The sequence below is a fragment of the Polyodon spathula genome, chromosome 13, assembly GCF_017654505.1.
Source record: "Polyodon spathula isolate WHYD16114869_AA chromosome 13, ASM1765450v1, whole genome shotgun sequence".
NCBI classification, from domain to species: Eukaryota; Metazoa; Chordata; class Actinopteri; order Acipenseriformes; family Polyodontidae; genus Polyodon; species Polyodon spathula.
The window spans coordinates 30,545,544-30,571,525 of NC_054546.1; the positions used below are offsets into that span (position 1 = coordinate 30,545,544).

The 25,982-nt window shown below is 36.5% G+C and overlaps 1 protein-coding gene across 1 annotated transcript in view; it reads left to right on the forward strand.

The window, feature by feature from the left end:
- Positions 1-25,982, forward strand: part of LOC121325542 (cadherin-13-like) — a 356,087-nt gene that overhangs the window by 283,452 nt on the left and 46,653 nt on the right. The window contains exons 9-10 of the mRNA XM_041268193.1: positions 12,609-12,791; positions 13,524-13,777. Of these exons, the coding sequence (XP_041124127.1) occupies positions 12,609-12,791; positions 13,524-13,777 (437 nt within the window). The remainder of the gene's footprint in view (positions 1-12,608; positions 12,792-13,523; positions 13,778-25,982) is intronic.

Below are 25,982 nucleotides of genomic sequence, written 5' to 3' on the forward strand. Positions count from 1 at the left end.
CATGTCCCCATTGACTCAGTTTCCCAAGGCGCATATTCGATGCAAAAAATAACGTGATCTCCGCGGAGTGACTACTATTCCCTCGGTAGGCAGGACAGAGGACATCACTCCCCAGAGGGGCCTATCCCAAAAGTATTGTTGTTGATAATCTTCTTTTTCAGGGAACTGGGGTTACATCCATAACCTAATGTTTTTAATAAGCCATTTTGATTATTAAATCGAGTTAGAAGTTCATAAAATTGTTTAAGCTGTTTATAAACCCTCTTCGAAAAACAGTCCATAAAAACAACACAGTCCTTAAAACAGTTCTTCAAGTTTTGTGACAGAGCCCAAGAAGACGTACAGTAATCCAAGCTTTATTTAGCAAGTGTTTGTAAACACAAACATGTAATTAAAAAAAAAAAAAAAAAAAAAACAGTTCAGAAAAGTTTAATAAAAAACAAACCTTATTTAATTTTACAAAACAGCCTTTACAGTGGTCTGTTATATACAGTCTTTAATAAATACAATCCATTAGACTTTCCAACAAGCTTAGTCTGCTCAATTAAATGTTCTGTAATTGTATTCAGATATTCACATCCCTGCCTCTGCGTTTTGGCTAATAAAAAGGAGGTGTATTCTACAACAAGGCTATAAAAACTGAGCTGGGTTATTAATCAGGTTCCGGGATTGAACCCACAGTCAATAAAACAGGCAGAATGTCACACATTTGAACATTACCAACCTGCCACTCAAAACAATACATAGGTAAGCAGCAGGAGGTGAAAACAAATGGAGTCCTAATGGTGTAAAATGAAAGGCTGTCAGAGGAAGCTGCACAGAAACAATGTTCTTTAGACATGTTTTTATTTTGCTTAATGAAATTGCCAGACTCTCCTTATAAAACACATTTGTTAGTGTGATGTCAGCAGTAATAATAAGTTGAAATAAATTTTACAATGACATGCAGTAGTACAATATAAGAAGAGTGGAAATCGTGAACATGTTTATTGCCTTTGGGCCTTTACATTTAAAGCTTTGTAAGAACTGTTTTGTTAGGGAATGATTATTATTATTATTATTATTAGTAGTAGTAGTAGTAGTAGTAGTTTTATTTTTAATCACTTTTCACACAATCCATAATGTAACCACAGCAATTATGTTTTAGATTAATAACATGGCTGTTTCATCAGTAACAATCATATGTATTTTTTGGAAAGAAAAGAAAACACCGAGCTCCTCTTGGAGTCACCCATCCAGTGCTGAGCAGGCAAAGCCTTGCTTAGCCTCTGATATTAAAATACGAGGCTATGTGCTGCATCCTTGGACAAGGTGGGAGAGGAGATTGAAATGGGTGGAGGAGGGAGCTTTTAAAAGACGAGTAGAGCAGACTCAGTGCACAGTATTGACAAGGGGTGGAGGGAAGAGTGAACGAAGAAAATGTCATATACTGTAGTTGATAGGTTCTTGCCTAATTCTCCTGCAGTTCCAGTTAAATGGTGACTGGAGGTTTTGATTCTCCCTGGCAGGTCTTTTGTTAGCTTTCTCTCCCCCAGTTTAGTCTCCAGGCCTCACAAATGTTCAGCAGAGCTAACAGAAACTCTGTCTTGCAGCCAGTGGACTAATGCCTCTCAGCATTGCTGTACTTCAGCACAGGCCTTCCCAGGAGGAGCCCTGCCATATGTTCACAAAACAAAGAAATATCTTCATCACACATTACACATCAGAACACTGCAAAATTGCAATGGAAATAACAAAGATTAGTTCACTCTTTCACATCGTTACTGGTGGCTTTGGCAGCATGCTTTGAAAGCTAATTAAATTAATTATTAATGTATTTATTGTGATTATCGACCACCCATATACTTTCACAGTATGACTGAACAAGAGACTAAGTTGTTAAATTGTATTGACTGCTAATAATAATAATAATAATAATAATAATAATAATAATACATTTTATAAGATGAAGAATATAAATTCCCTCCAAAAACAAAAAGAGAAAGAATTTGGATAATTTCCATGGTGGTACAAATATATAGTCAACAGTGGACACATTCATCTATGTAAAGTGAATTTGGTTCCTGACCCTAGCTGTGTGTTTTTGTTACTGTGAGCTCCAAAAGACCCAGAACATGGTGTCAATGTCAAGGCTGATTCATGGGGTGTGTTAGTGGAACACTGGGGCCAGCTTAACCCCCTTTGGTCCTTCACGTCAGAAGTGCTCTGAAAACCACCTTGAATCTTACGTCAGCACCTGAACCAGCTAATAAGTAGGACATATTCTCTGGTTTCCAGGTCTACTGAAATGTATATTTACCGTGTTGGGTTTTAGTAGCATCCTGCTTAGTACTTAAGTGTCAAGTACAAGGCCTGTCGTTTTATTACCCCATCTCCAAGGAGCTGCCCAATTAGATTAGAAAGAAAACATGCCAGTAGGATTTCTGGAGTTTTACATAATTTATTTAATGTGAAGAAATAAAAAAGTTCTTTACAAGATAAATCTTGTTGATTTTAATTACCACTGTTTCTTCAGCAATTATTAGACCCTCAGCCCTCTGGACCTGAGCATTTTCTTGCCTGTTGAGCAGTCAGTTAATATGTGTGCATTTTCATTAATGCTGTAAGCAGGGGTCTCTGTTCTTATGCTATGCATCCTTAGAGGGAATGCCTTTCCAGGAAATACTGTGTAACGGGAAAACAATAATCACTGAACAAAAAAGCACCTGGGAAGATGTACACTTCCTGGCCACTTTATTAGGAACAACGACCCGAATGGATTTGATATCAACCTGCTGTGGGACATGTTTCCTGGTATATTCTAGTTCCCTTGATTACTCTGGAAGGCTGAACAAATCAAGTCCACCCAATCACTTGCACTTGTATTCTGTTGGAGATGATAATGCACCCATACACAAAAATAACCTATAGCTTTTGTAAACCCTGGGATTTACTTATGTTTTTGCTATACAAATCTGTAAAAGCTGAAAATAAAGGGTTTCGCTTGCAGAGTAGTCATGTTTTGTGTTGTAGTATATCATGCTGTCAATTGTAACAATGGAATTACATGAAAAGCTCTATCTTGAAGCCTTGAAGCTTAGATAAAGCATTAGCTCAGGTCCGTTTTGAGGTTTTTGTTAGTTGAACATTTATGGTTAATTATTTATTTATTTTTTCTTTTGTTTTCCCCTTGGATGTTTTTGTTGAAAAATACACTATTTATTTAAAGATTCATCCAATGCACTTTAGCACAGCTAAGGCCTTCTTCGAGCAATGTAAAGAGTAGTTGTTTTCCAATATTCCACCTTTAGACAGAACCATGACATTGGGGAATAGCTTAGACCAAAGGTCCCCAATCCTGATCCTGGAAGGCCAGTGTCCCTCCTGGTTTTTGTTCCAACTGTCTGATAAATTATTTAATTGAACCAATTAAGTGCATATTAGAAGCGTAAATGATACAATTTATTAATTTAGGGTACAGCACGGTGTTGAAATTCTACTAAAGCAGACACATTACAAGTGCTAAAACACCAAAAAAAAAAGAAAAAAGGTGGTTGATAACAAAAACTCTCCAAGTGTGATGAAAAGGCATCTTAACACTATGTATCTGTTCATTAGCCTCACTAGCTCTGCTGCACAGAAGCAAACGGAAACATACAAACCAGTTAACAAAAAAAAAACTATATGCGGTGACTTCTGACGTTCTGATTTTTTTTCCTTGCTTTTTATTTATTTATTTATTTATTTGTATTTACTTATTTATTTCTGTTTCAGTTTCATTACACCCATAACCTTTAGCAAGTAACTGACACGCACAGGTAGAAACCGTGGCTGCTTCCCAATTTCCATCTGCTCTTCCGTTCTAGTTGCGTGCTATAGACATACAGTACAGTATGTAACATATGTAAGTGTCTATACATTAGGAAGCTACATTACAGCACTATCTAGTACACAGAAGTGTATTGGTAGCAAAACAAAAAAAAAATGATCTAAAGTGGCAGATCAGTAGGTGACGCTGACTCTTTAATGAAGAGACCTTGGCTGACCGAGGCTGTATTACATTTATCTAAGTCAAGCAAGAAGCTCCTGAACTTGGGCAAGTCTCTGTGAATTAAATGAATGAATAGTAGAGCCTTTTTAACCCCCATAATTCACATATTAATCTATCTACTGAATCCAATCTTACATTTTTTTGTGATTTAATACAAAGTTAATATTCTGCATGTAGGTGTCTGTTTTTATAACAGAAATCCTATCTCAGTTTGAGCTGATAGAACTGCATGAGATTATATCTCTTGTAATAATAAGATACACCCTACACACTCCTTATATTACTAACTTATATTATCCTCTGGAACTAAAATGTGATTTTTAAAAAAAAATGTATTTATGACAGGACAGTGTTTGGACAACTTTATGTATTGCATTAACTCGGTCCAATAGGACAAATGATTGTCTTCTGGTCAAACACACCTCTATTAGTTCACTATGTTGGTGCTACCGTACCCTGTTGATGCAGAACCCGTAATCAGAGGTACTGCTTTGAATAAGGTTAATAGTTTAATTCTGCTGTGCATTTTCATTTGGAATTGAATTCTCTTTTAATGAATTCATTTTCTGAGCATTTGAATAGAAATATCAAAAGGTCTCGGATCAGACTGAGATGGGTTGGCATTATTCTGGGAGTTAGAGTATTGTCTGTTTACTGTAGAGCATTGGCAATCAGCTGTTGCTTCTCTAGTCTGCTCAGCATTGCTATAATTCTGTATTTTAACATTCTGAGAGACAACAGCAACAAATTACAATATAGGCTACACAATTCCCAACCTTACTATTTGCTGATGTATGATGATTTTAAGCAGATTTCTGGTGATTAACCAAAGTATTTAATGAAAGCCACTTGCAGTAGGTCCCTAGTTCTGTAGCAAATCGAAGCACCAGGCTTTCTCATTATGATACAAGATGATGCTGATCGGTACAGGAAATGCTCACAGCTTCGTACATGAATAGACTTGAATTAAACTAGAATAATTGCCTTGAAGGAAGACATTTTTGACATTTCAGGATTTGAACTGACACCGGGAGGCAGCAAGTTCCAGCAATGGTATTTGCAATGCAGTAGCATAATTAGCATAACAGTTCAAATTCACAACACTCCAATTTTATACATCACTTTCATTTTAGCACTTTCCAGATTTCATTTTTAAAACCATTCATTATAACAAGTGATTATATTTACGAAGTCTTGAGGACCTAGTGTATGCAAATGGCAAATGATTTGTTCCCAATAACATTTTTGATTGATAGTTAATCAAGAGACTTCATATAATTACTATACAACAGGTGTAAAAAAAACTGTCTCGCACCATTACACTCATTAACATAGATGCTCCTTTGTGTATATAAATACACTCTCTGTGTCTTCAAAGCGATGGCAAATGAAGGACTTGCATGTCTGAAACATCCTGAATAAAAAGGTATTTGTTCATATACTTTGTGTACATTCACCAATTCACTTTGTATATACAGTTGTACATTATAATGTTATTATGTTAGCCACAGGCTAATACTAGTAATTAAAGTTTGTTTTGAGACTTGGTCAAAAGTCAATGATGAGGGTGTCATTTGTTTTGAAAAAAACATTATTATTAATCCAAAAACATTAGTTATAGCCTTCACTAGCTCCTGTCAGATTCACGAGAAGCTAATCTTAGTTCAGTTAATACACACAGGCAGAGTGACTTATGAATTTCACTGAATTAAAATCAAACACAGACAAAAAGAAAAGTCAGTGACACACACAGAGCTTTACAAATCCCTCATCATTGCTTTCTTCCAGATCTGTGTTGTAGATCTTGACGAGTTGCTTACATTGCCAGATTTTTTGACAGCATTATGTTCTCATCAGTCAAAAAGAATAGACGCACTCTCCAGGGCCAGTGTCAAGTCATCCGTTCTATTAGAATAATTGACCAGCTGTACAATACATTCCCGGTGTGTAGCCATTTATATTCATAACCTATTTGTCATACATCTCAGACCTGTGTTGGTTTCCCATTCTCATTGCCTCAGAGAAGTGAGAAGAATAGGTCTCTGCATGTATCACTTTGGTACAGGGGACTGACATTTTCCAAATTATACTAAGGCTGTTCAGTAAGTTATAGAAACATTGAGATCGTACCTTCTACCTGTTATCCAGGTCAGGCAGCTAGATTAGCCCAGAAAATGCTAGCAGGGAGTGGGGGGTCAAAGGCTCATGCTAATCTGGGTCCCTTAAACCAGCAAGTTAATGTAGGATTATTCCAGAATGTTACTCACTGTGTAGGAAAAGCTTCCCTGGAAGCATATCGTTTATAGGATTGGATAGTTGTTTCTTACATCTTCCTGTTTTCAGCACCAGATCAAACACTCAGCAGGGATTCCATCTGGAGGCTGTGCAGTGAATTGATGCACAACTTGCTTTACTGCTTTGAGTAACCATAGCAGCTATAACTGCTTTAAAATTTGTTTACACCCAGACTTAGTTATGTAAATATCTATTTCTGAGGAAGCTAAAACATTTATATTTCGAGCCAACGTATTTAACTCTAACCAATTGTGATAGGGTGAAAGCCTTGCCAGTATAATGTGTGGTGTGTGGGGAATATTAGGTTAACATTGAGGGGGTTTAATTTCTCCTTGCCAGAAGCACACATGGGAATGTGGCTCGGGCTGTAAATTGAAAAATAATGATTAATTAGGCTCCTGTCACAGGTGTATATAAAGGGTAACCACGGATGTTAATATTTTGTTAATGAGATTAAGTTGTTGTATGTTTCAACCATTTATTTTGGCCACTGCGCCTATTTATTGTTTTGTGTGTTTGTTAGTTTTGTTTATTAAACTTACGCACTAGCGCTTAAACTGCAGCTTCTGTCTCTGGGTCTGTTTCCTGGGAGTAACATGCCTTGCCAGTGACACTATCCTTTCCACACCAAGATAGTAAATATGAAATGATTTGCCCCTATTTGGCATACTAATACATAATGTAAGTAAGCCAATTCACATATAATCATATAGAGATATATAACTAGGCTATATCAGCCAAATTGTCTGTATAGAAGTAAGAGCCAGCACCATCTACTGTTCATCCACTTGGGAACAAGTTTCCTCATGCTTTGCTGGAAATACATTGCTGTGCACTCAAAGGTGTTTACTAATATAAAGACACTATGGTGATCTAGCCTACATTATATGTTTGTCATGCAACTCGAACTGAAGACCGACTCCTGAACTCCGTGTCAAAGCACCTTAACACAGCTTTATCAAGCTGGTGCAGTCAGGGACACTCAGAGTGCAAACAACAGAAAGATAAGGAATTTACTTGATCTTTAACATTTAAGCATAATGAAATTGTCCCTGAAACACTTTCCATCGAAACACTGGTCACATTTGCTTTGTAGCAGTGTAACAAAATATACTATTGATTACTTTATAGTTATGGATAAATTTGTAAATCACATGTTTATCTGCTTGGTAGCCAGCTATTTCATTGTACTATCTGTATGTAGGCAGATTGTAAGCCAGCTGATTTTCTTTGGTCAGGTTATGGTCAGAATAGCTTTCATAATGTGTCCTGTGTAGTATACATGTATTATTTAATAATAAGAAATGATGGACACATTAAATGAAGCTTTGAAAAGAATGGGGGTGGGGCTTTTCCCACCTAGATATTTGCACACTTATTCTTCTGCAAATAAAATTTAATCTTTTCATATCTGGATGTCAGCAGACACTCAATCTGAACCCAGCCAGGCTTTGCTTGGTCATGCTGCCGTGGTCTCTCCACTCACTCAAACAGTGGTTTTAACAGAGCCCAGCCAGGGGCTCACTATCAATAGTCCACAAAGTTTGAATATATCCATCTTACCACTCCACTGCCTGAGATAATTACATGAAATATGCTGCACACTGCTGGCTGACCGGTCAACCCAGGGTTACGTGAGAAGACAAAGTATCCTCATCTTAAATGCATAAGTTCTGTTCCAGAGAACTGTCAGAGGAATTTGGTGTGCATTGGAAAGGGTGGGGGGTTGGGAAGTTCATTTTCTCCCTACCTTTGGCTTTAATAAAAGGACCTGGCTTATGATCTTACAAGTCACACATGAAAGAATATAACAGATAGCAGACATGCGTTATAGACAATCCCACAGGACTACAAGGAGCCTGGATTTCAATCTGACAGTGTTGCAGAACAATGTGTTTCAAGCAAACTCGTTACTCATTACTTGTATGTAGAACCAGATAAAAAGCTGTCTTCGACACTGAAACACGTGTCAGAATGACCCAACCTGTTTCACTCTCCAGCAAATAATATGTGTGGAATGCAACTGATTAATGACCAAGAACAACTGTTTAAACAACGTCGCTTATGTAGGAAAAGATAATACAGGAGTTGTGTACAATGCAGGACACAGCATCAGTGCAGTAATAAGCTTGTTCTATATGACCTGGTGACATTTCCCAGCATGCATACAGGATCTTGTCAGAAATTGAGAATCGTTTACAATTAAGCATGACCCAATTCAGGGCTGGGGTCAATTCCTGTTTCCCAATTCCAATTATGTTGGAAGAATTGGAACTGTAATTGATATAACAGAGACGTAATAATTGTTATGATTGTTTGAATTCTTTCATTTGAAGCTAGTTTAATTGGCTAACAGTGACTTCACTTTAAGTAATTTGTTGCATCTGTAAGAAGTTCATTTTAACAGAATACTACTAATTTTGATCAATAATGTGTTGGAATTGATTAAAAGGGAATTGAAATGCAAACTGAAATTGCAATTGGATTTGGGAATTGACCCCAACCCTGATCCTATTTTGTGTTACTTGTAAACAGTAGCATTTTAATTGTGTTTAAATACATTGGTTGGTAGCCAAGCAGCATGGAGCAATCCAGGATTACCGGTGAATACAGACTTATTTTTCTAATAGATTTAGCTGCTGAACTTTTTAAATTTCCCTAGTAAATAGACAATCACATCATTATTTATCCTGAAATGACGGTTACGGACATAGTTTATATATAGGGCATCTGATTTTCGGTTTTAACCCCTACACAAAAAAATGAAAACTGTGGAAATGGTTAATCAATTCATGTTGAATTTACCCTTTTCCCATTAAAAAAAATAAACCTAATACAAAAATAATAATAAATACATTTCCCAGTGCTGCTGGGCAATGTCCCACCTTCCTGACTTGCATCTATCATTGATTTGTTCTGAATACTTTAAACCTGCCCCAACTACTGAGTGACAGCACATTCCTACATTTCTATTGGAGACTGTATTACAGTTAAGATAAAGAGGATTTCAAACAGAATTGTGGCGAAAGAGAAAAGTATTTGGGCAATTAAAAAAAGAGAAAAAACACAAAGAAAGTGATTTCTGTAATTTCAAATTGTTCTACTGAAAGATATAAATTAGAGATTCAGCTTTAATAAACAACTAATTATTTGCATAAAATGAAGAGAAAAAAACATGCAAAAATGAATTTCATGCTTTGACAAAAGTATTTGGGCAATCAACATATTTTGTATGAATCCCATTCGTTGCTAATTATTGACAATTATCATGATTGAAAACCAACACCTGATGATAATTATAGAAGAAATACGTACTTAATCATCAAGCGCTGAAAAATAAATTGAAAATTTGTGATTAAAAAAGCAACAAAAATTGCTGGAACTAATGAATACAGCAACAGTCTCAAAATGGCACTGATACAATAATGAAAAAGGTGAAATTACCAGAGCAATAGCAGAAAGACTCAGTTTGGCAAAAAGCACTGTGTGGGCTATTATTGGCACACAGGAAAACAGGAACTACTGAAACTAACTCCAGGAGTAGAGGACAAAAAGTTTTCTACAAAATCTGGAAGAATCGTTGGAACAGCCGGCGAAATCCTCACATTACTGCAAAAGATTTGACACAAGAATTGAAAGATGGTGCTTAAGAAATTCATACGCAAACAATTCAACAATACCTTAACAAGTAGAATGCTCACAGGCGAAAACCAAGATGTAAACCTTTCTTAAAAACAAAATACAAAAGAACGTGATTGAGAAGGCTGCTGATTTCTTTAATTAAATTGTATGGTCAGACCAATCCAGAATATAACTTTTTTTTTCACCAAGAAAGCAACAATATGTTTGGAGGAAGAGAGGAGAAGAATTTAAAGAAAAGTTCATCATGCCTAGTGTTAAACATGGTGGAGTTTGGGCAAAAATATCTCCGGAAATAGGCCAGGAACTGGTTTCAAAAAAAGAATGCAAACTGTAAAGGAAGCAAAGGGTGAACACACAAAATACTAATGTAAGGGTGCCCAAATACTTTTGTCAAAGTATGAAATTAATTTTTGCATGTTATTTTTCATTTTATACATGTTATGTAATAACTTGTTGTTTTAGTATAAAGCTGAATGTTTAATATGTCTTTCAATAGAACAATTAGAAATAGAATGTGTTTGTGTTTTTTTTTCAACTGTCCAAATTCTTTTGTCTTATATACAGTCACAGACAAAAGTGTTTATGTGTGAGTGTGTGTGTGTGTGTGTGTGTGTGTATATATATATCCTTAAAGTACTTTGTATTATCAGTTGTGTGTACCTCACTAGATACTGCATAGATGATAATGATCTGGAGGATAGTTGGATCAGTGTGAATAGTTTCTGTGGTTCCTATAGAGAGTGAGAGAAGTGAGAGAAAGACTGTGACCAAATCCATTTGGTTTCAATTTGCAGGTCACAATGACATATAGTGTCTGTTTCAGTGGATGGTTTCTGCCAGGCGCACTTGCTCAGTAAGGGTGATATGAAAACCAAATTGTCCAATTTGACTTGCTCGAAAACAGTATGATTCAATTTATTTCCTGTACCCTTGGCTTAAGCAGGCCACAGTCGCTGGAAATTGCATCTTGTTCAGGGTGCTGTGATGAGCACGCAGAGAACACCGCCCTGACAAGAATTCCTGTGTCTAGTGTCCATTGGCTAATGGCTGGTAGGCATGTGAACATAGTCTGTGTCGCAGGGTTGATTTGCTTAGTTTTGACCCAAATAGATTTGAATTGAATGTGAAAAAGCCTGATGGAAAGAGAACAAAATACAATTTAATTCCATCCAGTCCCTCTGGATTACTAGCATCCTGTATAATTCGACTGGATTTTTTTGGTACCTACAAACCTGAGCATGACTTGTGAGTGTTTTTGAACTACAGGATAATTATTGCAATCAAGCAAAGCTTCCAACATTGTAATGTAATGCATTACATTTTACAGTTTCTCTTTAAACCAGCACATTCACTTGTGATTTTGGATAATGATTTGGGTCTGAAATTGGTCAGCACTTAATGATGTAATACTTGTACAACCCCCTTGGATCCATTGTTTACCAGACCTATACCAGATTGCATAGTTAGTATATGCTTCATTACACGCATGTTAAACAGTGCATCGTGGCAAACTGACCACCTTCTTGAGGGGCTCAGATTAGTGATGTTTGAGCCTACTGATCCTGCTTTAGATGGTACAGGCTTGAAACCACGCAGGCAGAATCTCCGCACTGTGACTCACTGGGGAAACAGATAAATCAACTGCACTAAAACCAATTTCTAAATAAAGTCTTCTGGCAGAGGCTGTATGACTCTGTGGATTAGCAATGGGCTTTGAAACCTCTAGTTTGCCAGTTTGAATCAGGAAATCTTTATGTTGGGGCTGTTGTTGGGGTAGGCATGGTGGCAGATGTGGAGGAGATATGTGGAATGATTTTTAGTAGTGAGTTTGAGCCTAGTTTCTTTCTAGAAGCCAGGTATCCAGGCAACAAGAGAACTTAATGGGTGCATGAAGACTTTCAAAGAATCCACATGATGGATAGGTAGAGTGAATCAGGGTGATGCCTAAGTACCATGTCATCAGAGTGCAGAGTACTCACCATGCTCAAACAGACTCACTATAGTCATAAACATGCCTGCATTAGTTATGGATGTAGAAAAGTAATAGCAAAAATTAATAGACAAAATATTGCCTGCTGTTTTACAGTAAATTCTATTTTAAAAAGGTCGCAAAATACCGTTTTTACTTAAACCTTCACTCTCCGTTGTCCCATTTGAGCATAAACAACTATTAATTTGATAATTATAACATTATGTTTAAAATTATATATATATATATATATATATATATTATATATATATAATATATATAGATATATTATATATATATATATATATATATATCACTATTGATTCAACTCAACTACCACACTGATGGTCAATCCAATATGGTGAAATATTTATTTTGGTCAGCTGAGGTTTTTCATTGGTAATTTGCTTTACTGCTTCATCATACAGCAGCCCTACCACTTATGTGTACACAAACCAGTAGAAGTATCCTTTCTGAATATCAACTTCACCATCACTTATTTGAGTAGAGTATACACTAGATGAAGTGTACACTAAACCAGTGTAAATACTAAATCAAGGTGATTGTATCAGCAGTTAAATTTTTTTCAAGTCAATTAACAGTAGCTTTTGGGCGGAAACCAGATTATGCCACACTATAATCTACAACTTTTTTCTTTCTTTTGTATTGCAGTTCCAAGCAACAGTGAATGAAGGAGCGACGGGAGTGATTGTCAATCTGACTGTTGAGGATAAGGACGACCCCATGACCGGAGGCTGGAGAGCCGTGTACTCCATCATCAACGGGAACCCAGGCCAGAGCTTTGAGATGAACACCAACGCCAAAAACAATGAAGGCATGCTGACAGTCGTCAAGGTAAAACAAACAAGAGCCTGCAAACTGTTCCTGCATTGCAATATCCTTTCAATAGACTTTGTCAGTTCATAAGCTTTTATTCACATAACATTTTCATGCAGCTGACAAGCTGATTTACTATCCTGGTAAAGGAATGAATTCCAAATGACATTCCAGGAAAATTGTGTCCTCACCCATAAAAAAATGTTTTTATGATTTAAGTCTTCTCTGATATAAACAATGAGGCATTGTTGAGGAAGGTAGTTTGTTTAGGAAGCAGAATTGATGATTCTTTTTAGTACGTACAGTATAGTCTGATATAATATGCACCTGTGTAGAATTAACATTGTTTGCTATGCCTGTGAAATATATACATTTCTCTAATGTTGTTATTGTATACATCCTATTTTAAACACTTCAGGAATTGATTGAATAGCATGCACTGATGTATACACTACATTAAAAAGAACACATTAAATATTAAAACTGACAGCACATAGACTGATCAGAAAAAAAAAAAAAATCCTCCAGTTTACATTGCTTGGATCTTACATTCCTCCACAGGGGATGCATATCCCTGAGAAGTTTTCCATCACCCAATAGAAATAACAAATTTTGCTTCATAAAATCAAATGAAACCTGCTTAATAATGTTACCTTAACATATTGAATTACGTACTGGTTTTTTTCATTTCCATATACTTAACAACCCCAGCGGCCCTTCCCCTCTGTTAATGTAAACCCTTTCCTGCAGCCCCTGGATTACGAGATCTCTGCCTTCCACACCCTCCTGATTAAAGTGGAGAATGAAGACCCCTTGGTACCGGATGTGGCTTACGGACCCAGCTCCACGGCAACCATTCAGGTCACAGTCATGGATGTCAACGAAGGTCCCATCTTCTACCCTGACCCCATGAGAGTGACCAGGCATGAGAACATACCCATCGGCAGCGGTGTGGCCACACTGAACGCCACAGACCCGGACACTCTTCAGCATCAAACCATAAAGTGAGTCAAAAGGTCCACATGCTGGAAACTCATTCAACCCCAAGCAGCCATTTTGGGATTTTACCTTGAATCCTTGCACTAAGCATCACATGTGGCTATGAGAAGTAACATCCTGAAAAAGAAAAAAACAGGTGTCTCATTGGAAAAGAAAATGTTTTACTTATCTCAACTAACAACAACAGATTTTTCTTTAATAAGAATATCTTTATATAGCACCTTTCATAGTGGACCATCATCACAAAGCACTTTACAGAGGTAGGCTGTGAACGGTGCATTATATGCAGAGTCACTTACAATAAGACATTGATTTACCATCTCAGGTAAATAAAAACTATCATTTTCAATATGGCACTTCCTTTTTTTAGCTGCATATCTTTGTTAGAAACTTTTCTCTCTTTTGGTAGGCTGTAATATGATTGGATTACTGACAATGAGCTCATTAATGACATGTTGAGAACGCAAAATGACACAGTCCTTTTGGACAAAAGAAAGTATTGATGCTAAAGAGCTAAAAGAGTTAATACTGATGCAGAGGAAAAGCTGGAGGGCAGAGCTTTCCACTGTGGAAATGACTGTGCTGCATAGTCAAGGGGTCAGTGCATGTGTAAACTCTAAAGATCCCTGAGTTTTTGCTGTGCTTATTAGAATACAGTACGTCCTCAGAATTTAGCATTATTGATTGATTGATGTTTAAAAATGTTAAGGAGCGTGAGGGTTAAGTGCAAACTGACAGCTGCAGAGCTGAACTGATATTTTAAAAAGGCTGAATTTAGCACTGGCTGTTTATTAGGTTTCATGAGAAGATCTTTGTTGAGATCTCCATGCCAATCATTCGCAATCACTTAGATTAAGTCAGATTAGTTACTAAAACCCTGCAGTGGAGTTCATTACGGAGCTGAAACACAGTGGGACCAGACAAGGAATCATGAAAGATGAAGGAAGATTTCTTAATCAAAGAAGGACAGAGGGCCTTTTTCATTAGATATCTATTTGTTGTACTTCCATCCTCATATTTTTGGCACTGAGGTTTATGGAAAAAATATCATATCACTTAAGTCACATTGATCTCCATATTTTTATTTTTGAATGATAGCTTAGTGGCTTTACGTTTCATTAGATTACTTTATTTTAGTCTGGACACACTTTGTTATTTTCACCTTTTTATTAACCTTTAAAACTTATGAATACTTATTTGAAGTATTGTCTTGTGTATCACTGTGGATCTAGTTTTCCTTGCTTACTTCTTTCTAAGCAGCTTCAAGAAAAGAAAGCAATCCCCCAGGTTAAAAAATAAATAAAATCCTGTAAATTTCACTAATATGTTTTGGTAAAAGTATATATAATGGTGAAGCATTTTTCTGCAGTTTATTAGTTAATTCTTAGTTCAAAACTCGGTGCAGGTCTAAAATGTCACAGTTATCTTAACTATTGGTGTGTTTTCAAATTAATTTCAGTCCTAAATGACGTAGAAAACATATCTTTAAGATGCCTTCTTTTACGTTGCATTGTAGCTAATAGTTTCCCAAAATAGAGATACATTAATTACATGTAGTTACACTGTAGTTAATGTTTTCTAATATTTACTGCATCCACTTAGCACACAACTCATACATTATTTGACTATTATTTAAGGTATTATTTTGTTGTAAGGACATGTATTAAATAATGCAATACAAACTTAAGTACAGTCTTATTACTGTGTATTTAAAATTTGAGATGTATCCTATTTAACTCACCAATGGTCAGAATTGTTTTATAAAGTGATTTCCTTTTTTAATAAGCATGTTAATATGGAAATATATTAAAATGAAACACCTCAGAATTTGTATTTGTGGACCATGAAGTGTGCATGCTCACACTAGGACTTGACAGTGAATTGCTGTAGCCTGAGGACTGAACTGTTCAACTTTGTCTTAACAAAAGTGTATATTGGTTAGAAGCAAACTGATTCCTTTATTCTTTCCAAACACGTTGTACTATAATTGTCTAATGGTAAAGGGAAGCTAGCTAATAACCTTAAAGGTTGCATCTTTTAGAGTTCTTCCCTCACTACATTTAAGGTCCAATTCAATTAACTTGTCTTTGCCAGGGGGAATTGAATTCAAACAAATATTGTTCCATATTAGATCTGTTTACTGCATGTACTTGGAATTCCCACAAGCTAAATAAAATAACTGAATTCCAACTGCAATTCAGCTGAGTACAAATTAATGGAATCCTCAACTTTTGAAAGAGTAAAGGGTTCAGGCATAATGTATGCAATATTAAGAAAGGTCACATTTCATTCCATTTTGTGTTTGTTTCAGAACATAGATGATGATACTGCCTCAGGTTTTTTCAGTGGAGTTAATGTCAGAGGTTATATACTGTATGAAAAACCCAGTTGGCTTTTGGCACTGCCACTGGTATCTCGTTGAACTGGTAGAAACTACACAGGCAAGTGTTCTTAACAGGGGTTCCCAAACTTTAACAGGGATTCTCAAACTTTCTTGGCTCATGGTCCCCCATGACATCTTGAATGACATGAAATTGTATTTCCTTTATGGTCTCCCTCTTTGGTTGTGTAATAATGCATACTGTTAGCTCAAGGATTAGAATTGACAATTATGCAAGTACAATAAAGCTCAGATCAAGGAAGTAAGCTTTATATATGAAATAATTCCATGCATAAGCAAATAAAAGTTTGGGAAGGAGAAGAGGTCATTCGGCCCATATAGGTCTCTCCCTTTTAGCACACCATTTGCACCTACTAAGGGGATCTAAAATAACAGGACAACATGTCATTGTTTTTTTTAAATGTTCCTAGTTTTTTAGATGCGACTACTTCACCTGGTAGGGGTTTCCATGCACTCTGTGTAAAAATATGATACCTGCCTAATTGGTAATTGACCCAATCAAACTCTTGAATCAAGTGGATGCAAGTACAGTGCTCACTCGTTATAAGGCTCTTGGTTATAACGCACGTCGGGTATAACGCTCCTACAGCATGTCCCCTAATTCCCTATACTAGTGACTCATGCAATATTTCTACAGTAAGTAGATCATACTCTATAAATAAAGGAACCTTACTAAATCTATAAACCTATTAGATGTAACTGTTAGTGGACTTGGATCCCAGGTAAAGGCACAACCACCTGGTGTGCAGGGCAAGCCTGTCAGGGGAGCGCAGGTTCTGGCTGTGCAAAGTTGACGGTCTTTGCTGGGGATATCACAGGTGGATTATCTCCCGAGCTCCCGTGGGTTAGGGATTCAAATTTGTCAAGGGCTGTTTAACTTTATTGTGTTACAGCAGACTCAGCGTTTAAGCAGGTGTGGCCATTGTATTCCAGTGGTCGGTATATTATCTACATCTGCTCTGAAGCTTCTGGATGTAAAAAGATAATTTGCTTGGTCATAAGACACCCACTGACCTTTACTTCTATTGAGCTATTCTGGGGAATTGCTGCTGTGAGGGAGCATGATTAGGCATTCTAAATTGTGAAGAAAAGTACAGGTAAAATAAATGGGCTCTCTAAATTTACAATTTGTTTTTTAAATGCCTGTCACAAAAACATGTGTTCAAATTGGAGCAAAGATAAATACAACCTTATGTTTTCCCAATGCAGTTTTTAAGAGCTTATACCACTCAGAATGAGAAAATAATTTAAATGAAGACATTTTTATACATATTAATTAGCAGCACTATAAAATACAAGGATATTAATCACTAACTAACTGAAACGCCATTAGTCTGAAAAATGAAACTAGACTCATTTTGAATGTTCTATAGTGACAGGTGAAGTGAAGCTGAATGTTTGCTCAAGTGCGAAGCTCTTAGTTGAGTTAGGGCACTTTACAATGCTGTACAAACAATATGCATACCTGACACTCATAGGGTACAAGGGGGACTGCACATGTAATAACCAGTAGGGCTTACTATAAGATGGCTTTGCAGGTTGTCAATACAAGGTCAATATACACCAAGGCATATATACCTCACATGTCTAGGGGTCATTTGTTCAGTTAAAGAGCTGTCTGATAAGTGCTCTGATTTAAGCCATGTAAATCCCCATAATACAGTATTTCTTACTTCAATCCTACATTTCTTTCACAAAGCCTATGCCAGTGAGAGATAGATTGATAGAGCGAGAGAGAGAGAGTGAGAGAGAAATGAAAGAAACTGTCAAATGTCAGACATTGAGGATTAAAGGGAAGAAAGAGATCTGGCCAGCTAGGGGATTCCAGCCGCTTGTAGTTTCATTAATTTAAATTACTTTGAGGCACTGAACCCCCCTGTATGATTCCAAATTTCTGGAAGAATGAGTTTCTGTATGACATGCTAATCTTATTGGTTATTAACAAACCTACAACAGAGTATTGCAGCACTTGCCTTCTTTATCATTGACCTCGGTGAGGTTTACCTGTGGAATGAAACAATCTTGCTGGAGCTCAGAAGCATGCTCATTATGGTTTTATGTGAAATCATTTTTATTTTAATCTGAAAGCAACCTCTGCTGAAACTGCAGTCAATTCTCGCTAATACGAATTTCAAGGGCCCAGCAATAAACCCAAAAAAAAAAAAAAAAAAAAAAGTGTATTATCAGTAGTTTTTATTATCTGGAGCCAAATGCACACTGCCGTGTTTTCTATGTTTTTTTGTTTGTTTTTTTTTTGTTTTTTTTTATTGAATTTACGGTAACACTGAAAGAAAATTCCAATTTCAGAGCCATGAGAAGTAGCATACCTTTTAAATGGCTGTGTATTTTATTGAAAATACCATTGTAAGTGAACTTTTGAAAAGTATACATTGCAATTAAACAGCACTGTTCATTACAGGAATTTTTAAATGCAAGGCGTCCTCAACATCAGGGCATTGAACAAATCAGAAATGCTGATGACTTGCATCCACAGTTTTGCAGCTCATAGGCCTGTGCTATAGTGCCCACCTTTTTCAGAGAGGTTGACAAAGTGTTTGCAAGAATGTTGAAATCTGCAGCAACATCTTTCTTTTCTTTTATGGTGATGCATTATCTAACCCTTTCAATGCCTCTACTTTTAGCTGCAAGAATATAGCACATTTTTGTGCTGCTTCATGGAAACGGCATTGATGCGTGGGCACTATGACAACTCTAAACACATAATAGGATCTGTAGTCCCAAAAAAGCACTAAAATCAGAACAGAGTCGCTAACCTGGTTGTAAGTTAATACATTTCACAATATCCTTTACACTCAGCTGTTCGAATTAGGGTGATTCATTTTATAAACATTTTTTTTTATTATTCGGGGGTTTCCAAAATAATTTGCAGTAAGAGGAAATTCACAGTGATCTTAACTAATGGATTCTTCTTGTTGAGATCAACTTTCTATATTCTTCGTGTTTCTGTGACTTTTTAAAAACTGCCTTTTATCTTAAAACAACCGTGTCGCTTCAACATATCTGCAATGTCAGCTGGTCCACCAGAGTGTAACCATTAAACCTGTCCCCTCGCCCCGATATAAGCAGTACTTCAGTAAGAAATACCACATATAAAATGCAGTATTTCTTACATCCACTAGGGGCCAAGCAGAGGCACTCTGGTGTACCAGTTGTACTTGGAGATTAGTCTGAGAGTTGTATTGAGGCCACAGGGGTGTGTTTGCTGATACAACATGAATCTAAACAAGAAGAGACTTTGCAACAAAAACAGAAATTATAGAAAATGGACGCCCAAAGCCAAAATTGTTAAATCACTATTAGTAGCCTACATTATAAGAATATGTTTTCATCTGTCATCTAAAAGTTGTTGCATGCCTACATTACCGAAGCATATTGGTAAATGCAGGTACATCATCGAAGAATGTATTTATTCCTGCGTATAATTTGTCAATTAACAAAATAATCATTAATGTCGACGAATATATTTATTTCTGCATACAGATTTTCCATTAGCATAATACTCAGTAATGAGCTTACAGTAATGCATAATAATTCAACATGGTACTGAACAATATTGTGATCCACTTACATAGAACAACCAACATTCTGGTAAATTTGCATATAAGACAATTCACAATGGTGTTGAAGGATATTGTACTGCAAATACATAGTAGTTTGATGAAAAATTATCAATATTTATACATGTAGGGTATCACGGTTTCCTCGTGCCTGTCCATGTTGATCCTGGATGCTAATGACAGTGTTTTGGCAGGTGCTTCTGTTATTTTCTTGTGTGAATGATAAAATTGGTATTTAGTGTCATACCCATATACAAACTCTGTTTGTTTTTTTTTTTTTTTTTTTTTTTTTTTTTTTTAAATAAGGCGGATAAATATACATTATACTATCTCTTAATTGAAGCATCCAGAAATTGTTTATTGCTATATTAATTAGGATTTAACAATTTTCAATTGAAAAGAGGCACTTCATTTCTTGCTGTATTATGGTAATAAATTGTATTTGATGTGCAGTGTTGCAGAGATGTAATTATTTATGTAAATCTGAAGCTGCAGTGCTTATTATCTTTTAAGGGTAATCACCATATTCTTTGCAATCAGCAGAGTGGCAAGACCTGGGAAATGTAGCATTATGTCTGAAGTTTACTGTTGCACAAAAATAGAATATGTGCCAGTAGATATGGTAATATGTGGATTATGTGTAATTAAAGTTGTGAATTATTATTTTAAAGCACTACAGAACACTCCTTGACATTTATAATGTGCTCACTGCTTACAGTACTGTCTCAGTCTACTGCACACTGTTGCACATTAGTTTTATAAAAACAATTGCGATTGTTGTGACGTAATCATCTGCATGTCCTAGGCATTGTTCAACTGGGTGGTTGATCCTGTAGTAATTCAATGGTCTACCTCTGGAACAATAACCAAAAATAATTTTTTGTTAATACAACATCTGGAATACAAAGTGGTGGCCAGTGACATTGGTTTAGTAGCAACTTTCTAGAAAGTTAAATGCCTGCTTGAAGCAATAATGGTGCTGTGTAAATCTATGGTAATACATGGTAAACAACACATAGTAATACTGTTCAGCAGCAGAAAGATGCAATAAATTTAAGGTGAAACCCAACAAAAACTGCCCTGCCAGGCCCTTCTTCTTTGTGTGTTTGTGTGACCATCGTATAAACCCAATAAAACAAACCATATTCTACAGAGAAAGCTGCTGCTTCTTAACCTTCTGCAGAGTAGGTTCATATTTCCTATGCTACAATATCTCTCTGCAGTTTTCAGTTGTCTTTCAGTTATCCAACTAAGGAACTTGCTAACTAAAGAAGCCTGTAGCCAACACATTTTAAGAGCAGTTTACAGATATGGAACTTCATCATAGAGATGACCTTAGCTCCCAATCTCTGCTTGCAGTGCTGTGATAGAGACATGAAAGCCACCAGGGGCTCAGGGGCCAGCCCTCTCGAGTGTGCAGCGTGAAGTCCCTGTGCAGACTCCTCAGAACTCAGCTATTAAATGGCACATCCACCCATTTCCGGAAATGCTGAACTTTGGCAGAAGCAGTGAAGTCTGAGTGGAATGTTGAAATTGTTTTAACACATTAACACCCAGCTAAACAAAAACAATGGCTTTGTTGACATGCACTTGAAATAGGACTCTACAGTCACGACTGTGTGACGCTGTCACGCAAATACTTCGTGAAACAGCAAAAGAACATCGTTTTGGCAGCGCGACTTTAAGGGCAGGGTCAATCGCTTTCTCACGATAAAAATAGCTGTAAAAACCCATGTAAACTGGAGCAGGAATCTTGCTTGTGGCTCACCAGGTTTCAGCAGTCAAGATCCCATTCTTCTGACTTAATATCACCCCCCCCAGCCCCACCAAAACATAGACCCCCCCCCCCACACACACACACACACACACACACACACACACACACACACACAGCACATTTATGGACTACTTCAACACTAGAATCACCACAGTTATACTCATACCATTATCACGTTACATTTTAAACACCGTTCCATACTAAAATGAAAAACTAACTGTCGGATACAACTCGAAAGTTTTATTCAAGCACATCACATCAAGCATCTACACAGCCGAAACGTTGTATTTAAATGAACAATTAAACATAAAAAAGCGTATTTTCTAACTTACCACATATAAAGCACTACTTTAAAAAAAAATGAAAAACTATAATGAAATAAACATTTATAAGTATTATAAAAATAAAATAGTGTGTAAACAGGAATATGTACATCAGTGGCGTAACAAAATATGGTGGTGGGGGGGAGCTAACCGCATCATCACAGCTGAGGAACCTCCTCTCATGAGGCACACACACACACTTATATAACCACTTTTAACCAACATGAATAACCATTACTTAAATAAAATCACTTAACTCATTTAAATCTTCCCCTCCCTATGAAATCTTATTTTAATAAAAGTGAGATTGCCATCTCTCATTTTTTTGAGCAAACTCCATTTTAAGGCTTTCACATCTAATCGCATTGCTCGTTCACTCTCCGTGCTCAATATTGACAATCCCGACAGTCTCTCCTAGGTCGTTGAACTTCTAAGGTAGTTTTTGATCAATTTCAGTTTTGAAAAGGACCTTTCTGCACTCGTTACAGTAACTGATATAGTCAAAAAGAGTTTCGGTGCCATTGCAACATCCAAAACACTAGACAATATAGCATCATTTTAAAAAAATAAATAAAAGGTTGGTTAGATCTTTAATTGTACCACCAGAAATCTGTTGTATTTCGTCTTTCAATGTGGTTCTGAATGACAGTAGCTGTGTAGGAAAGTCTGGAGATAAATCCCCTTCATACTGCCAGGGACTCGGCTGATTTAAATAGTGCATCATCATTAGCATTAAGAAATTCAGAAGGACACATAAAATAAAGTCTCTGCACTATAGTGTTCATTCCACAGAAACAGGTTTTCAACTGAGTAACAATAATATCAATATTCGTGTAGTACATCGCTATTTAAAAAATGTCATTAGAATTAGATATCTTTAGTCTTCACAGAGTTCATCAAAATGTTTTTTTTTTTTTTTTTTTTGTACGTCGTAATTGTTTTTCAGTAAACTTTTGTTCAATTCTCCAACTACTTGCAAGTGCAGATGCAGTAGCTTTAGTTTCTCCAAACTGCTTCCTAAAGCTTGTAAAGGTCTCACTTGCACTATTTTAACATTTTAGCTGCCAGAAAAAGGTCCATGTCCTTAGACTGAAGCAGTTTTGATACAATGTCTACAGTCTCTAGTACTTTGGACTGGATCACAACCAGGAGCACAAACTCCAAGGTTTCCATGCATTTTTTCAGTCCAATCACTTCTGATCGCTCATCTGTCTTAGACTGTTTAATGACTGTACTTAGTGCTTTCATAATATCAATAATGCGGGAGCATAGAGCAAGGAGATCATTGTTCCTGGATGCTCAGCGTGTGGGACAGTTTTTTCAGTGTCAGGTTGCAGAAGACGTTACTTTAGTAAGGAGATCCCACCGTTTGATGCTTTGACTAAAAAATTAGTATAGTCGCTGCATGATGTCATAAAATTCCCTAATTTCAGAAATGTTCATGCAAGTGTCATTCAGTACTAAATTTTAATTGTGAGCAGCACAGTGCACATAGACAACGTTGAGTTATTTTTCACATATTCTTTCTGGACACCAGAGTAAATTCCATTCATTGTGCTTGCTCCTTCGTACTTCTGTCCTCTACATTTTCACTATTCCGGTCTCTAGTCCATGAGCACCTTGATCTGATTTTTACTTCGATTGGAATTTCATTAGCATCATGGGATATCATCACATATCGAAAAACTTGTCTAAGTTGAAATCTAAGAGGATTTAATTTGTGGGGAGGATGTGTTGTGCATATAATAAAATAAATTATTTGATATTATAGAATTTGCATAAGGAATATGTTACTTGGTATCTGCTTATGGAACACTGTGAGACCAGTGTACCAGAGATGATAGCCTTGACACAGTAAAACAGTTGAAACAAAAACTCTTTAAAAACTCTTAACCAATAAAATAAAAGGGTTGCCGGACAAGGTGTTCCAGAACTGGAAACTACCTTGACTGAATCCTATACATGTGTTGAGCTTAACCTGATAAAAATCTAGTTTTACTTTTGCAGTTCAAGAGTTTCAGGTGGGTGGGAAATACTTGAAGTAGTTTGGTATGCAGATAGATTCGCAGTGAAGCTAACATAACTCAACGCAGCTGAATTAGAGTTAAATCTCATCTTTTTTTATGTCTTTATGAGAATATTAATGGGAATTAACTAAGCAGTGAACTTTGAAACTTGTACTGTAGCACTCAATGAGCAGATGTGTGTTCATAAGCCACTTAGTTGAATTGCACAGGCAATTTTTCTAGGTTTCTAAAGGGTCCTGGATGAAAGGTTGAGTGGTTTTAATATCTACATCCAGCTTTAATAAAAAAAAAATATATATAGTATCTTTACCATAAGGAGACACAGACACTGGTGAGTTGTTGACTTTTTATTCCTGTACATTTTTGCAATTTATGGTTAATCCATGGTATTCTTTAAAAAAAATAAATGAAAAGGGCATTTAAATGTCACATACTAATTAAGCTCTTTGTGTGAAATTAGCAAAAGGGAATAACTGGTTGGAAGTGTTGTTGTTGTTTTGTTGATACATTTCGGTCTCCTGTGGAAAGCAAACACAAAGGATTGGGGTCAGTTATTTAAAAAAATAAATAAATATTTTTGGGGGTGTTTAGAGGTACCATCTTTCACGCTGGAGTTCCAGCTTACATCTGTGTAACTGTGTCCTTTCATCTCAATACCCTTGGTCAATAAGCCAATAGCAGAACTCTGTTCTGACCAGATATAGAGGTGAAACATCCAGTTAAATCTGTGGCATGCTTATAGCTACTCTACTGAAACACCAGGATGGAAATGGAAACTACACTGTAGGTCCACAGCTTTCATAGACAGCCCTGTCATAAATCTGTTAAGCATATTATACATGTTTCTTCTGTGGAAAATATAATTCTGTAATATAAAACAAGTCTAAATAAGAACAAGAAATTAAAAATACAAAACAGTAATTCAATTATCATGGAACCCGGGGCCTCCTATAGGTTTTATATGTACCGTATCAATGTTAAAGTAAATTCCAGATTCTTTGTGCTTTTTAGGTATTTACAGTATTTAATATACTGTATCCTCAATCTAATTAAAAGATGTATAATGTAAATCAAATCAATTTCAAAATACGTTAAAAAATAAAAAATAAACACTTAACTTTCAAATGTATTTTAAGTTTTCAGGTCGTTTTCCTAAATAAGAGATATGGTACACTAAATACCATGTCATGAGTACCGTGTTAGGTGTTACAATTCTAAAAACATTTAGCATCATCGTTTACAAATGCTATAGATCTTGTTTTTATATATATTATTTATATATTATATATATATATATATATATATATATATATATATATATATATATATATATATAACTGTGGAAGGGGTGTGGGTAATTCACTGACCAGAAGACAGACAGGTGTAATTGAAAACACCACACAGGTGCCCAGTTTTATTTCAGGGGCGCGTTGGGTTTCTTTAGCCCGCAGAGGGCGCTGTTGGTCCGTGGTCTGCTTACCAACTATGGTAAACAGAACCACGGGAATACCAAGCAAGGGTAAACAGTTCAGGCGCACTCGCAGGTGCTTCAAAACAATACTACAAAAATCGAAGGCACAAAGAAACAGGAAAAATAAAACAGTAACAAAACTGCAAAGAAAAGGTGCTGCACTCCGCAGCAATATCCCGGTCGCCGCTGCCCGTGCGACCCGGATCACCGTCCTACGCTGCCGGCTACCTAGCCTGCTCTATCCTTATGCAGGGATCTGCCCAAGGGTTCCCCTCCCTCACTGTCTCGCTCTGAACCTCCATTCCATTCCATTCCATTCCGTTCGGTTGTGGACCAGCGTTTCCGCACACTCTACGCGTTTAAAAGGGCAGAGCTGAGGAAACAACAGAGCGTTAATTTATAGGGCTAACAATCTCCCAAGACGCGCCTCTCAGCCATTCAGAGAGGGGGAAAGTCCACACACCCACTTTCCCACCTCCCCGTGTCACTGCCATGACTCACAGGCAGTTGTTGGACGACTGATGCCCTCTTCCTGCTTACGGTGAACACGCCAGCAGAGTCAGCACAGATCATTCCCTGTTACAATATCATTTAAAACTATTACAAATAATAACTATACTACATGATAGAGCA